The 16,278-nt window shown below is 39.7% G+C and overlaps 1 protein-coding gene across 1 annotated transcript; it reads right to left on the bottom strand.

The window, feature by feature from the left end:
- Positions 1 to 4,659: 4,659 nt before the first annotated feature.
- Positions 4,660 to 6,399, bottom strand: TEX13D (TEX13 family member D). Its single transcript, XM_056107748.1, has one exon. The coding sequence runs from the start codon at positions 6,397 to 6,399 to the stop codon at positions 4,660 to 4,662; it is 1,740 nt and encodes a 579-aa protein (XP_055963723.1).
- Between the last annotated feature and the right edge of the window lie 9,879 nt (positions 6,400 to 16,278).

Below are 16,278 nucleotides of genomic sequence, written 5' to 3'. Positions count from 1 at the left end.
CGCAAAAGCCCACCAAACTTTCTTATTGAAGAGTCTAGCCCAGATGACACCAACAGTACTGTAGTGTTAGACAACCTCTCTGACAAGGAATTCAGAAGGGAGCTACTTAGGATGCTTAGGGAACTAAAAGAAACAATGGAAAGCAATGCCAATAGAAGACAAGTGGATTTGAAGGCAGAAATGAGGAAAATGCAATCGGAAATGTCAGACCTGAAAAATCTCATAGGCGAATTGAAAAACTCAGTGGAAGGCCTCAGCAGCAGAGTAACAGCTGCTGAGAACAGAATCAGTGAGCTCGAAGATGAAGTTCAGAGACTTTCCAGAAAAGAGCAGAAAATGGAAAAGAGACTCACAATTCGGGAACAGATGGCAAGAGAAGATCGTGATGAAGCCAAGAGGGGGAACATAAGAATTATTGGAGTCCCAGAGGTACAGGAAGAAAACCTTGATGAAGAAGAAACTGTCAAAGACATCATTGCTGGAAATTAAACAGTGCGCTATTGAACAACGAGTGGATTAGACAGGAAATCAAAGAGGAAATCAAAAGATTCCTAGAAACGAATGAAAATGAGAACACGAGTTACCAAAACTTATGGGACACAGCAAAAGCTGTGTTAAGAGGAAAGTGTATAGCTCTACAAGCATTCCTCAGGAAGGAGGAGCGAGCACACATAAGTAACCTAACCTCACAGCTTAAGAGCTTGGAGAAGGACCAAAAAAAGGAGCACAACCCGAACAGGAGAAAGGAAATAATAAAACTCAGAGCGGAGATTAATGAGATGGAAACCCCAAAAACAATCCGAAAGATCAATGAAACCAAGAGCTGGTTCTTCGAGAAAATTAACAAGATCGATAAGCCTCTAGCAAAACTCACAAAGAAAGGGAGAGAGAAAACCCTAATAAACCGAATCAGAAATGAAAAGGGGGTCATTACAACAGAAACTACAAAATTCAAAGGATCCTCGGGGAGTACTTTGAGAAGCTTTATGCCACGGAACGTCAAAACCTCGAGGAAATGGATAAATTCCTAGACTCCTACAGACTCCCAAGGCTGAACCAAGAAGACGTGGAATACCTGAACAGACCTATCACCATCAAGGAAATTGAAATGGTAATAAAAAGTATCCCCAAGAACAAAAGTCCTGGCCCGGATGGGATTCACTAGTGAATTCTTCCAAATCTTTAAAGAGGACTTACTCGCAATCCTCTTTAAGTTTTTCCACGAAATTGAAATACCAAAAACACTTCCGAACAGTTTCTACAAAGCAAATATCACACTGATACCAAAAGCAGACAGAGATAGCACAAAGAAAGAGAATTACAGACCGATATCCCTGATGAACACAGATGCAAAGATTCTCAACAAACTACTAGCAAATAGAATCCAACTACTCATCAAAAAGATCATACACCATGACCAAGTAGGATTCATCCCAGGGATGCAAGGATGGTTTAACATTCGGAAATCAATCAACATAATCCATCACATCAACAAAAGAAAAGATAAAAAGCATATGATTATATAAATAGATGCAGAGAAAGCATTTGACAAGATCCAGCACCCCTTTATGATGAAAACCCTAGCCAAAATGGGTATAGAGGGGACCTTCCTCAACATAATTAAAGCCATCTACCACAAGCCTACAGCAAGTATCATCCTCAATGGGGAAAAACTGAGAGCCTTCCCTCTAACATCAGGGACGAGACAAGGATGCCCACTATCTCCACTGCTCTTCAATATAGTACTGGAAGTGCTTGCAATAACGATTAGGCAAGAAAAAGATATTAAGGGCATTCAGGTAGGAAAGGAAGAAATCAAGTTATCACTATTCGCAGATGATATGATACTCTACTTAGAGAACCCAATAACCTCCACCAAAAAACTCCTAGAAACAATAGACTAGTATAGTAAAGTTGCAGGCTATAAAATCAATACCCAAAAGTCCATGGCTTTTCTATATGCAAACAGTGAGAGAGAAGAAAGCAACATGAAAAAAACAATCCCGTTCACAATTGTGCCCCAGAAAATCAAGTACCTAGGAATCAGCTTAACTAAGGAAGTAAACGACCTGTACAAAGAAAACTACGAAACGCTACTTCAGGAAATAAAAGAGGACATGAGGAAATGGAAAGATATCCCCTGCTCATGGGTCGGGAGACTTAACATTGTCAAAATTGCAATACTACCGAAAGCATTGTATAAATTCAATGCAATCCCTATAAGGATATCCATGACATTCTTCAAAGAAATGGAGCAAACACTCCTGAAATTTATATGGAACAATAAGCCCCCACGAATAGCTAAAGCAATTCTTGGGAAAAAGAAAATGGGAGGAATCAACCTCCCAAACTTCAAACTGTACTACAAAGCAGTAATAATTAAAACAGCATGGTACTGGAACAAAGGCAGAACTGCAGACCAGGGTTGAATACACTGACATCTCCCCTCAATCATATGATCATCTAGTCTTTGATAAAGGTGCAAGTAATGTGAAGTGGAGTAAGGAAAGCCTCTTTAACAAATTGTGCTGGCATCACTGGATGGCTACATGCAAAAAAATGGGCTCAGAACTCTGCCTAACACCATGTACAAAAGTAAGATCAAAATGGATTAAAGACCTCAACATCAGACCAGAAACCATAAGGTACATTGAAGACAAAGTTGGCAAAACCATCCATGACATTGAAGCTAATGGTATCTTCAAAGATGCCACGCCACTGGCCGAGCAAGTGAAAACAGAGATAGATAAATGACTATCTTAAACTAAGAAGCTATTGCACCTCCAAAGAAACAGTGACCAAAATACAAAGACATTCTACAGAATGGGAAAGGATATTCGCCGAATACACATCTGAAAAGGGGTTGATATCCAGGATATACAAAATACTGGTTAAACTCCACAAGAAGAAAACATCCAACCCCATCCAAAAATGGGGCAATGAAATGAACAGAAATTTTCTCAAAGAAGAAATCGAATGGCAAAAAAGCACATGAGAAAATGCTCCACATCATTAATCATCAGGGAGATGCAGATCAAGACCACAATGAGATACCATCTCACACCTCAGAGACTGGCCCACATTCAAAAGAACAAAAGCAACCAATGCTGGCGCAGATGTGGCGAAAAAGGGACACTCCTTCACTGGTGGTGGGAATGTCGACTGGTTCAGCCCTTCTGGAAAACAGTATGGACGATTCTCAAAAAATTAGAAATTGAGCTCCCATTTGACCCAGCAATACCACTCCTGGGAATATATCCCAGAGAGGCAAAAATGTATAGTCGAAGTGACATCTGCACTTGTTTGTTCATTGCAGCACTCTTTACAATAGCCAGAAACTGGAAGAAACCTGAATACCCAAGAACAGATGACTGGTTAAAGAAACTTTGGTACATCTACACAATGGAGTACTATGTAGCTCTTAGAAAAGATGAAGTCATGAAATTTACATACAAGTGGTACAACATGGAAAGTATCTTGCTAAGCGAAATGAGTCAGAAAGAGAGGGATAGACATAGAAAATTGCATTCATCTGGGGGATATAAAGTAACAAAATATGAGATTAATACCCAAGAATAGCTGAGATCAGCACCAGGAGGATTACTCCATAACTTAGAGGCCAGCCGGGTATTCTAGGGGAAAGGGCAGTTCAGATAGAGAAGGGACCACCAAATAAAGGGTGTTAGGAGGATCCTCCCAGGAGGGGAGATGCATGTCGAAAGTAGACTATGGACTGAACATGTTTGCCACTCAATGCCTCTTTTGCAGACCACAACACCCAAAACGAGAGAGAGAACACAGTGGATTGCCCTGCCACAGAGGCAGGGGGGGATGGGGGTGTGGGGGTGGGGGGGATATTATCCATGGTGGTGGAAAATGGGCACTGGTGGAGGGATGAGTATCTGATCATTGTATAATCGAAACCCAAGCACAAAAAATAGTAAATCTACAACTATACCTCATGGTGTTTCACTAATAAAAAAAATTTTAAAAATTTAAAAAAATTTTTAAGTAAATGGTGGTGGAAGAATTATATTAAACATGTGATCTGTCAAGAAAATATTAAGTGATGGGTGTTGATATCCAGGATATACAAAATACTGGTTAAACTCCACAAGAAGAAAACATTGCTTGACTGAAACCCAATCACGAACTACTTTGTAACTGTATCTCACAGTCATTCAATTAAAAAAAGAAATAAAACACTTAATACTACAAACACATATTATATACAAGTAAATAAATTATTTTATTACTTATTTATATATTTTATATACATTATTTGTTATAAATATGTAAATAAATTATTTTCTTCACTGCTTATTTGTATATAATTTATATAAATTACTATTTATTATAAATAAGTAAATAAATTATTTATCATTATGTGTACATTTACTCACAATGATAAAGCATTGCTAATTTGGGTATTTGAGTAATGGTTTTCTTTTCTTTACAAAAATTTTGTTTTCAAATTGTCTGTGAAGTCAATTTTATCAGAAGGTTACCTTAGGAAATGTATTTTCCTTGAAATGTTTCCATTCTAACTTACTTTCATGAAAATATTGAGTATGTTCTGGGTCTAGACCTAAGTTCTCAAGTGCCTTAAGAATCTTTTTACACTTATAACAAACTGTGCACCAGGAAAAATTGACAGCCTTACACCCTGGACAGTTCCAGTTTAAAAGAAAGAAAAGTAAGTACACACCTGTCCTGGTTCTGAGACTCTGAGACTCTTTTTTTCCCTTTAAATTGTTTGGCCCTCAGCCCCTGTGCCTGCTGCTTCTTTCGGTTTTTTTTAGATCCCTGGCTCTTGTTAGAGGTCTTCTCCTGGGTGTTCTTGCTCTGGTTGCCCCTGAGGGGGATTGCCTTAGGATTGCTACTACACTGCACATGCTTTGAACTTTCTTCCTGGTTGCTCCTGATGTCAGTCAGAGGCCCAGTTTCCTGTTCTAGGTCTGGAATTTGCTGTTTCATGTGTTTTTTACGTGCCCCCAGCAGGGTATTCCTATGAGGTTGTTCCAGATTATCTTCTTGGTCTTGGGTCCTGTTGTCTTTTAGGGGAGGCAACTCCTGAGGTTCATCTATACCTTTCTCCTGGTTCTGAGTTCCACTGTCTTCCACGAGAAAGGGACTTTGGGAAGCCTCTATATCTTCTTCATGACTATGAATAACAATACACCTCTGGGGAGTTAATGCTTGTGGCCTCTCAGGACTTTCACAGAGGAAGTGTATGTTTTCACCCATGGTATCCACCTTCTGGGTTTTCTCTGAATCTCCTTCCTGGTGGTGATGACAGCAATCCTCTAGCGGGGTCAACCCCTGGTTTCTCTCTTGATTTCTTCTGCTCAAGTCCCAGGTATCATCACCAGAAGGGGGCACCTGTTGGGTATTTTCTGCACCATCCGTCTGGATGTGGCAGCAGTTCTCTTCAAAGAAGGCCTGGGACTGATCTGGATTTTGCTGGAACTGGATTGTGCTATCTTCCAGGGTGCCAGGATGCTGATACGTACAGGACTCTTCCTCAGGTTCATAGTTCCCCTGGTCCCACAGTGAGACCATGTCATTCTGGGCACCCATTGATGCCCATGGGCCAGCTGGATAGATCCCCAGAGGAGTGGGTATCTGAAGCGGGGCAAAAGTCGGCTCTGTTTCCATAACTACTGATAATGGCGGTGCCAAGAATGGAACTTGTGTTGAAAAAACTGTGGGGCACAGAAATGGCCAAGGTATTGGCATCAGCATTGGTGTTTGCATTAGTGAGGCCCAAAGAGTTAGGGGTCCAGGTACATAAAGCATAGTTGGTAATGGGTCCTCAAAATATGAACTGCTATGTATTTCTGTGCAATAATCACCCCGTTGCTCTGCATTCGTCTGCCATGGTGTCATTTCCGGCTGATCTGCTTGAGAGACAGGCTCGTCAGGGATGAAAGAGGCCCTCCGAGCCATTCTCTCATGGAGCAGTCTGGCGTGGAGAGCATCCCGTTCCCACAGGACTTGCTGCAGGGTGAGACCTGTGAAGTGGAGTTGGGCAGCCATGGCCTCACAGTCTCCTCGCACTTGCTGTAACTCGGTCGCCAGAGCCCAGGTAGTGGCTTGGCTCTCCTCAATTTGTGCTTGAAGCAGCTGGACCCTCTGTGCTTGCTGCTCTTGCTGCTGGGCGGCAAAGCGAACGTTCAGCGCTAACCCGCTCCATGTGCAGGCCTGCTTGACGTTGTGAGGTACCTGCGGGTCAGCCACCACGGTCTGAAGGCAGTCTTCGACCTCATTCCAGGAGCGAGAGCGAAAGGTGGTGTAGATATCACGGCCGCCTCCATTTGCGTGAACTTCATTGTTAATGAACTGAACGACTTCGTGGTGGCGGAAGCCACTGCCCTGGTCTCCGGATTCTATAGACATGGGGGCGGCTATTCTTCTGGTGTGTGCAGTTTAGCAGTCTAATGGCCCCAGATGCTGGTGGGAAAGGCTACAGTCACCAACAGGTCTTCCTAGCATCCCGCTTAATTCTACTTTAGTTCTTCAGTTCTGACTACTTTTGGGGTAGCTGTTCTTTCCCACCTCCTCTTTACCCCAGCCCAAGGACTAAAGCCTGTTTCTTGTCTGGCCAGGCTCTGGGGGACAGTGGGCTATGACATCACAGAGGCCAGGAAGCAAGGCCTGATGACTGACCAAGCAAACAGGTTGCCATGAACACAGTTACCAAGAGAAACGGTGTAGTCAGAATTGGGTTGTTGTTATTTTTTAGAGAGAGAGAGAGAGTGAGAGAGAGAATATTCACTGCCTTGAAGAACTTCAGCAGGAGGATTAATATCAGCCTCAGAGAATAAACTCCTGACTGGATGGTGGCATTGTATATATGGGTTAATGTTATTTTACTGTTCTCTCAGATCCATACCCCATTAAATCTCAAGACACCTTGAGATCTTTTTAGGACTCTTTGACCAACTGTCTGCACCCTTCCCTTCTCATCCTGAGCAAACGAACTTAAAGTTCATGACTTCAGGAAAACCTAGTAAGTGATTAACTCCCTGAATTCCCTCAATAAATTATCTCAGTCTAGGGACATAGCTTGCAAGGATGGAGTGATTACCTGGGATTAGGTCACTGCCAGGGCATGTCCCTCTAGCCTCATAGAATGCCAACCAGTGAACCGTTTTGCCAGGTTGGGCAATGATGAAGGGGAGTGACTTCCCAGGCCATCTGAGTATTGCTTTGGTGCCCCTGCTTCCAAAGCAGAAATTTAAAATTTCACTCTCATGTTTACCTCACTGGGGCTGAATCAATAGTACAATGGGTAGGGCGTTTGCCTTGCATGCAGCTGACACAGGTTCAATTCCCAGCATCCCATATGGTCCCCTGAGTAATGCCAGGTATAATTCCTGAGTGCAAAGACAGGAGTAATCCCTGTGCATCGTCCGGTGTGAGCTAAAAATCGAAAAAAAAATTCTGTTTACCTCACTGACTCTGTCCTCAGCCAGTATCTTTTTTGTACAGATTAAATGTTCCTGGCATGATCTGTGTTTTCTTTATAAGAAATAATAATGTAGTCTTTCAGGCTACAATAAAGAGTATCTGGATTCTCCCAAGGAAACATAGATATATATGAAAGACAAGTCCAGGAAATAGTACAATGATGAGACCATATACAATGTCAGAATTTCTTATAAATGAATCACATTAATTCCAATTTGTGCATGAAAATGGAAGAATGGATACTTTTTTTTTTTAGCTTTAGGGTCACACCTGGTAATGCTCAGGGGTTGTTTCTGGCTCTGAACTCAAGAATTACCCTTGGCAGTGCTTGGGGGACCATATGAGATGCCAGGGAGATCAAACCTGGGTTGTGTATGTACAAGGTAAGTGTCTGACCCACTGTACTATCTGTCCAGTTCCTGATATTTTATTTTCTAAAATATATCCATGGAGTCAGAACAATAGTACTGCTTGCTTTGCACAGCACAGATTTTGATCCCAGGCATCCTGTATAGTGTTCCAAACCCCACTAGGACTAATTCCTGAGTACAGAACCAGGAGTAAGCCTTAAGAATTGCTGGATGTAACCCCCAAACAAAATAACAGATTCAAAGATGAGAGTGATTGAAAGTAAAAAAGAGAGAGAAACTTATTTCACACAAATGGTAGCCATACCTTAAGATTTTAAAATGCTAATATAAAAATTATATAATTTTAGAAAGGGTGATTGCCTTTTCAAAAACAATCTGTATCAAAGTCATGACATTTGCTGCTATACAGAGGGTCCCAGAGTACATCATGTTGAGCGAAGTTAGTCATCACACTGACAGAGAATGATCTCTCTCATATGTGGGATCTGAAGAAACATAATGGTGGAATAACAGAATATCCAAAGTCAAAGGGATATGAGAAAACATGAGAACTGGCATTCAGTAGGAAACATACCACTTGAGGGGCTGAGGGATTGGACACCAACATATATGGTAGAAGGAAACAGAAACAGACTGGTGGGTGAGTTGGAAGAGGGGTGGGCACTGTTAGAGGGACATGGACACTGGTGAAGGGATTAGTGTTGAAACATTGCTTGCCTGAAACCTAATCATGAAGGACTTTGTAGTTTTGTGGTGACTAAATTTTGAATAAAGAAAAGAAAAACAGAAAGAAAATATACCATGGTGGGAGACATAGTACAGAGGGTACCGTGTACATAACCAGTCCAGGTCCAATCTTGGCATCCCATATAATTCCCCAAATCCACCAGGACTGATTCCTTGGTACAGAGCCAGAAGTATCCCCTGAGCACTACTGGGTGTGGCCCCCCAAAAGAAATTATAAATATATTTGTACTTTATATATACCTCTAACAACAGAGGCCCCAAATACATGTTAAATATAACTTAAGGGAAATAAATTCAATTATACAGTTCAATATTCCATTTTTCATAATTGACAGAAAGGTAACAAAATGCCAATAAATATAAGACTTGAGATAAGACTTGAGATATACTATAACATATCTAATAATTCTGACAAGCATCTATAGAGCAATCAACCCAAAAGAGCACACAACTTTCTCTTCTCAAGTACACATGAAAGCATCTCCACGATAGAGCATATACTCACTAGACCTCACAACAGGTCTTAATAAGTATACAAAAATGATGGGACTGGTGTCATAGTACAGAAAGTAGGCTGCTTGTCTTGCACATTGCTAACTCAGTTCAATCCTTGACACCGCATGTTTCTCCTGAACCTGCCAGGAGTGAACCCTAGGCACAGAAACGGGTGCAAGTCTTGAGCACGGCTGTGTATGGCCACAAAACAAACAAAAAGAGCTCAAAAGGTGAAACCATACTGGTCTGGAGCCACAGTACAGTGGGTAAGGCATTTGCCTTGCTCACAGTTGACCCAGGTTTGATGCCTGGCACCCCCATATGATCCCATGATCCTGCCAGGAGTGATCCCTAAGCGCAGAGCTAGGAGCAAGACTTAAGCACTGCAGGATGTGGCCCCAAAAACCAAAAAAGTGAAATCATACTAAGTATATTCTATGTCAACAGTGAAACAAAACTGAAAAAAGAGGAAGTTTACAGAATATGTGAATATGTGAAAAATTGAACAATATTATCCAACAACCATTGGAGTCAAAGAAAAAGACCTTGAGAAATTGTAAAATACATAGAATTTAACGAATACAAATATATACCCAACCTATTAGGCTTTAATAAAATGAGTATTCAGAAATAAATGTATTGTATAGGTTCCTATATTAAAAAATGAAATATGCCAACTTAACCTAACTTCCCACTTTAGTGATTTAGAAAAAAGAAGAGAAAACTAAATCTAAAGCAAGCATAAGAATGGAAATAATAAAATTTAAATGGAGATTAACAAAATAAAGCAAAGAAAAATTTAAAAATTAATGAACACAAAAGTTTATTAAAATTTAATTTAAAAATTAATGAACTCAATTTTTTGGAATGATGAACAAAACTGTCAAATTAAATAGATTGTTCAAGAAAAACAAAGATTCAAATGATTGAAATATGGAATGAAAGCAGAACATTTACAACAGACTGCACATAAAAAATGATTAAAAGAATACTATGAACCAGCAATTTAGATATGCCAACAGTTTACATACATGGATAAAACAAATTTCTAAAAATACACAAACTACCAAAGTGATTTCAAGAAAAAATGGAAAATGTAAACGGATATACAATAAGTACAAAGATTGGATCAATAATAAAAATTCTACTAATAGGACAATGTCCAGAACCAAGAGCTTCACAGATTGAGAGAGAGCGACAGAGACAGAGATAGACAGAGTTAGAGAGAGTTAGGGGCCACACCAGCAGTGTGCTTGGACATCAGTCTTGGCTCAGTGCTGGAAAGGTGTTCAGGAATCAGATTGACAGAGAATTTTAGTAAAATTATACTGTTTTACAATGCTATATGTCAGTAGTAGTACAGCTTCATACCTTGCTGTGTATGTCTATGTGCTTTTATAACCTACCACCAAAGTTCTAGTTGCCATCACACCTTCAAATTTATTCCCCCTATCATTTCTACCACCTTCTCTTCTCTCACAACACTGTATTTCTCACAGACTACAGGTCATTTTTGTGATGTTTTGCCAGTTTGTTTGGTTATTTATATCTCACATAAGTGAAACTATATAATAATCATCTCTCACTTTCTGTCTTAATTTGCTTAACATAATCATTTTAGGTTCCATCCATGTTGTCACCAAGATTTCATCTTCTTTTAATAGTTGAGTAGTATTACACTAACACTTTTTCCAGTTATCTGTCAATGGGCATTTACATTGATTCCACATTTTCACTACTGTGAATAATACTACTATCAATAAATATTTTCAAATATCATTTCAATAATGCTAGTATTAAAGAGAGGGCAAATTTAGTTTCATAATCTTTGGTCAGATACCCTGCATGTATGCAAGTGTTTATGTTACCCAGGATAAAACACAGGACCTCACACATGCAAAGCATATGCCTTACCATGGAGCTAGAAACTGGACATTTCGCTTTGCTGTTGTGGTTTTGTTTTGTTTTGTTTTGTTTTTTGCTGTTGTGTTTTTGAATTTTTTTGCAGTGTAAGGAATCAAACCAAGACCTTTCACATGGGAATGGTCTATTTTAAGCTACATCTCCACTCCCCACATACTTTTGCCTTAATTTTATTTTTGCAAATGCTACTTAGGAAGCTGCTCCAGTGCACAGAGTTGGGTGAAACAAAGAAGTCCTTATACCAGTCTTTCACGGGTCAAACCTGAATAGGCAAACCTGAATACACTGTTAGGGTTTCCTTGAGAATAGGTCCTCATGGCTCTTTCAGACACCTGTCAACTTGTACCAAGAGTACAGGCTGCTGGGCTGGAGAGAATGTTGTACAGGCATTAAGGCACTTGTCCTGCATATGGCTGACTTAGTTTTGATTTCCAGCACCACATATGGTCCCCTGAGCCCACCAGGATGATTCTTGAGCTCATAACTAGAAGTTAGTCTCAAGAAATGCTGGGGGTAGCTCAAAAAAAAAAAAAAGAAAAGAAATGACATATTACAGGCTGGAGCGATAGCACAGCGGGTAGGGCGTTCGCCTTACAAGTGGCCAACATGGCCAACCCGAGTTCGATTCCTCCGCCCCTCTCGGAGAGCCCGGCAAGCTACCGAGAGTATTCGATATGCCAGACACAGTAACAACAAAGTCTCCAATGGAGACGTTACTGGGCCCGCTCGAGCAAATCGACGATCAACGGGAGGGCCTTTACCTTTACCTTACATTCCTGTTTATTTGGCTGTCACTATCACTGTCACTTCCTTCCCGTTGTTCATCGATTTGCTCAAGAGGGCCCAGGCTGCATGCAAGGCAAGTGCCTTACCCCTGTATGGACTCTCTGGTTGCTTCAGAAAAGATTTATTTCAACTCTTTGTTATTATCACCTGAAGTGTTCCTGGCCGTTTCACAACCAATACTATAATTACATTTTTATTCTTATTTCTCCCAACTAAACTTTTCAGTGATATCAAATACTATATCCTTTTATCCCTTTTTACTTGGCAAATAACATCAATCCAGTTATATGAGAATAATTATAAATCCCAACATAATGATGGAAGTGAGGGTGAGGTGAAGCAAATATAGAAACAAACTCTTCCATGATTCCTGTAATTTCGGTTAGAATTAAAACTGAATCCTATAAAGGGATATCTGTGTCATTTTCACAACCCAAAGTACTGGCAGGGTGGGAGGATGGAGGACAGAGATGTGGGACATTAATAAAGCACATGGTTTAAGAGTGTAATACACTCAGACTGAAACCTGGTACCACACACACAAGAGGTTAAGTTTAAAATAACTTATTAATCTTTTCTGTCTTTTATTCTTCCAATTTTTGTTTTTGGGCCATAACTGACAGTGCTCAGGGATTACTCCTGGCAGTGCTCATAAATTACTCCTGGAAGTGCTCAGAGATCCAACTTGTATTGTCTGTGTGCAAGACAATTGCCTTCCCCACTGTACTATCTCCCCAGCCCTGTTTAGTTGCTTTATTTTTTCAAAAATAACAGTAATCATTTTGTATGCAGACTACCCTGGTTAGGTCTCCATTGCATAACTGATCCCCTAAGCACCACAAAGAATAACCAATGAGCACAAAACTGAGAGTAGTTCTTGGAGGACCCTGTAGCACAGCAGCCACCATAGTAATTTTTAAAGATATATTTGCAAAGAAAGAATTACCATAACTGGTGCATCTATCTTTTGTAAAAGAATTTTGATACAAAGTTAAATTTTATAGCAATTTTAAACCATTTGCAAATTAATGCAATACACCAAAATGCCAAGTTGTTTAAAAATTACTATTAAATTTAAGATACTTTAAAACTTCAAGACCTTCATGGAATCAGTTTCCACAATTGAAGCATAAAGGTGATATACAGTGGCATATACGATGAGATTCTAAAGGAAGCCTGAGTTGTCATTCTTGATGAAACAATGATAACGTTGCAAATACCACTTTATTTTGCAGGTGTGCAAGTTTGCAAAGAATGAATATATGTTTACAACAGAGTAGAAAAACTCAATTGCATAAATTAATCAATCTGAGAAACCACATTAGAAACATTGCTAATTTTTACATAATTTTCAGTAAGTTCATACTTTCAATTTTAGTGTAACCTCTGTCGAAAAGCCTTCATAACAACTTTAAATGATAATCACTGATGATAAAGAAAGGAAAATAACATATAAAAGTTCATCACATTAGTATGTACCTACAATTGTGCATATTTCATCTCCCCAAAATCAAAGGTGCTAAATAAAGTAGAGAAAAGTATATACAGTAAATATAAGTCATACTTGCTGAGTTCAGAAAAACAGTTTTTGACTGTCTTGGGAAAATTTACACTTTTTATTATGTGTGCTTTCTTTTCTTGTGTTTTGCACCCACCATGACTTCTGCAATACTAAAAGAAAAAAGGAGTCACCTGGGCAGTTACTCTCAGAAACACTGAACTTTTTCTCCAGTAAGCAGAATGCATGTGTGGAAAACCATAGTAGATAATCAGCACAAGTGAAAGCATAGCTGAATACAATGTCACATCCTAAGTAAATATAGCTGGCAATCAATTTTTTCTGACCCATATTGATGGCATGAATAGTTATTATTTTGTATAAGAGAAAATGAACCATGAAGCGTGGAGTCTCTTATTTCCTTTCGCCTTTTTCTCAAGCATCTGTAAGTAACATCACTGTTGCACATTTTACTGAAGTCATTCACAAATTTTGGTCTTCCCGCCCCCACACCTGTTACAGACATATTGATACACATAATCTCTTACATCTGCTCACATTCCAAGTTTCCCTGGAGAATTGAAGGAAGCAGGGACTTTAGAACATTAAGCTCCAGCCAACAAACAAGTCATTCCTGGCTCAGCATGCGTACTGGGGGAGAGCAAGGACGGACGATTCATTATTCAAGTGCCCTAATGTGAAATTGAGAGGAAGGGACTTTCAATTAATTGTCAGGATATGAGTAAGAGTCTTAGAGTTAAATCAGAAGGTAGGGGACTGAAGCACAAGGCCAAGAACCAAGGCCAAGAACCAAGCAGGTGCCAGAACTATGAGCAGCTAATTATCTCAGAAAGCCACAGAGCAAGAGGGCCTAAAAAGAGACTACTCTGCCCTGTGGTTGGTGACCTAGGTTTTTGTTTTGTTTGGTTTGGTTTGTTTAGTTTGAGGGCCACACCTTGAGTGCTCAGAGGCTGTTCCTGGCTCTGTATTACAGTTTCTTTCAGGCCAGTTCTCAGAGGATCATGCAGGGTCAGGCATCAGTCCAGGCCCTCTTTATGTGCTATCTGAGCTATCTCTTTGGCCAAACTTAGGATTTGATGGGAGATAAGATTTCCATGTTGTCATAGATACAGGCAGCCCATATTTGGTCTGATCTCAAATCTTTTCCTGATGAAATGAAAAAAAGAAGTTTAGTGTTAATGATATAACTAAATTTTCCTCACCAAATTTTCATTCTTTCCTCCCCCCCTTTAAAAATAACCTAAATACTGGGAATATTGGTGGTGGAGAATGGGAACTGGTGGAGGGATGGGATCATTGTATTACTGAAACATAATTGTGAAAGTTTGTAAGTCTGTAACTATCTCATGATGATTCATTTTATTTATTTATAATTTTTTTATTAGTGAAACACCATGAGGTACAGTTGTTATGGTGATTCATTTTTATTTTTTATTTTTTGTGGTTTTTTGGGGTCACACCCAGCGATGTACAGGGGTTACTCCTGGCTCTGCACTCAGGAATTACTCCTGGTGGTGCTCAGGTACTATATGGGATGCTGGGAATCAAACCCAGATTGGCCTTGTGCAAGGCAAACGCCCTACCCGCTGTGCAATTGCTCCAGCCTGGTGATTCATTTAAAAAAAATAATCTAAGGTTGGTGTCACTCTTCCTGTGTATGCTTTTATAAATATATTTATTCATGAACTATATATAGAGAGAGAGCAATGCCTTTCTGGTTAATAGTATCAATTCTTTTCAAACTTGTATTTTTTCACTGTACATAATCAGTTTTAGGTGTTCCTGTGTTAATAACTAAACTAGTTCATTCATTTAAAGTGCTGTTAATTCTTTGTATCTGGGGATATAACTCAGGGGTAGGGAACATTCATTGCATTTACAAGTCTCTAGGTTTGATTCTCACCACCAAAAAATGAGTCGACTCTATGAATGTGCATTTTCCAGTTTTGTTCCATATTAGCAATGGTACATAATTGAACATTATTGTGCACTGGTGTGTGTTGAGAATATACGTGTAGAATTTGGTGTGTGCATTTCTATTTAAAAAAAAATTTGCTTTTATTTATTTTTAAATTTTATTAAAGAGCCATGATTTACAAAGTTACTGATAATTGCATTCTAGGCATACAATAATTCAACACCAATACCTCCACCAGTGTCAATGTCCCTCCATCAGTGTTCCCCATCCCAATCCCCACTTCATCCCCACCTGCCAACTTGACAGACACCATACACAGTTTAGTAGTTACCACTTATGTTTTCAGTTTTGTTGAGTCTGTGTTTTGGATATATGGCTGTTCTACTCACTCATGTTTTGGATATATGGCTGTTCTACTCACTGGTATAATTGAAGCTGTAGCACCGTAGCATTGTCCTCCCATTTTTCATCGATTTTCTTGAGCGGGCACCAGTACTGTCTCCATTGTGAGACTTGTTACTATTTTTGGCAAAATGAATACACTACAGGGAACTTGCCAGGCTCTGCCGTGTGGGCAGGATACTCTTGGTAGCTTGCCGGGCTCTCCGAGAGGGACAGAGGAATCGAACCTGGGTTACTTGGATTTTCAGCCGTACCTACTACTGCTCAGGACTTACCCCTGGCTCTGTGCTCAGGGATCCTGCCTAGAGATGTTCAGAGGACCTTATGTGGTACAAGAAATCAAGTCGAGGTCAAATGCATGCAAAGCCAGCACCAGTCCAGCTGTACTATTATATTGTTGAGTTATTATCCAGAATGATCTTACTAGATTACATTTACTCAACAGAGCCATGTTAAATGTAACAGTACAGTTGATTAAATCGATGCTGAAGTAAGATCAAGATATTGATTCCTAAAGTCCATCAGAATCACCCAAAGGACTTTATAAAATACATACTTCTAGACCTGGCTCCCAAATGTTCCCCCTGTAATCCTGTAAAATTTATTTGTTTACCAGAGCTTATATATATCTGGTCTCAGCTACC

Source organism: Sorex fumeus, unplaced genomic scaffold, assembly GCF_029834395.1.
Source record: "Sorex fumeus unplaced genomic scaffold, SorFum_2.1 ptg000171l, whole genome shotgun sequence".
NCBI lineage: Eukaryota > Metazoa > Chordata > Mammalia > Eulipotyphla > Soricidae > Sorex > Sorex fumeus.
This window is presented reverse-complemented; position numbering and strand designations above follow the sequence as displayed.

Bases quoted from the DNA above. Each gene is read 5' to 3' on its own strand.
- TEX13D (XM_056107748.1), bottom strand. From the start codon at position 6,399: ATGTCTATAGAATCCGGAGACCAGGGCAGTGGCTTCCGCCACCACGAA.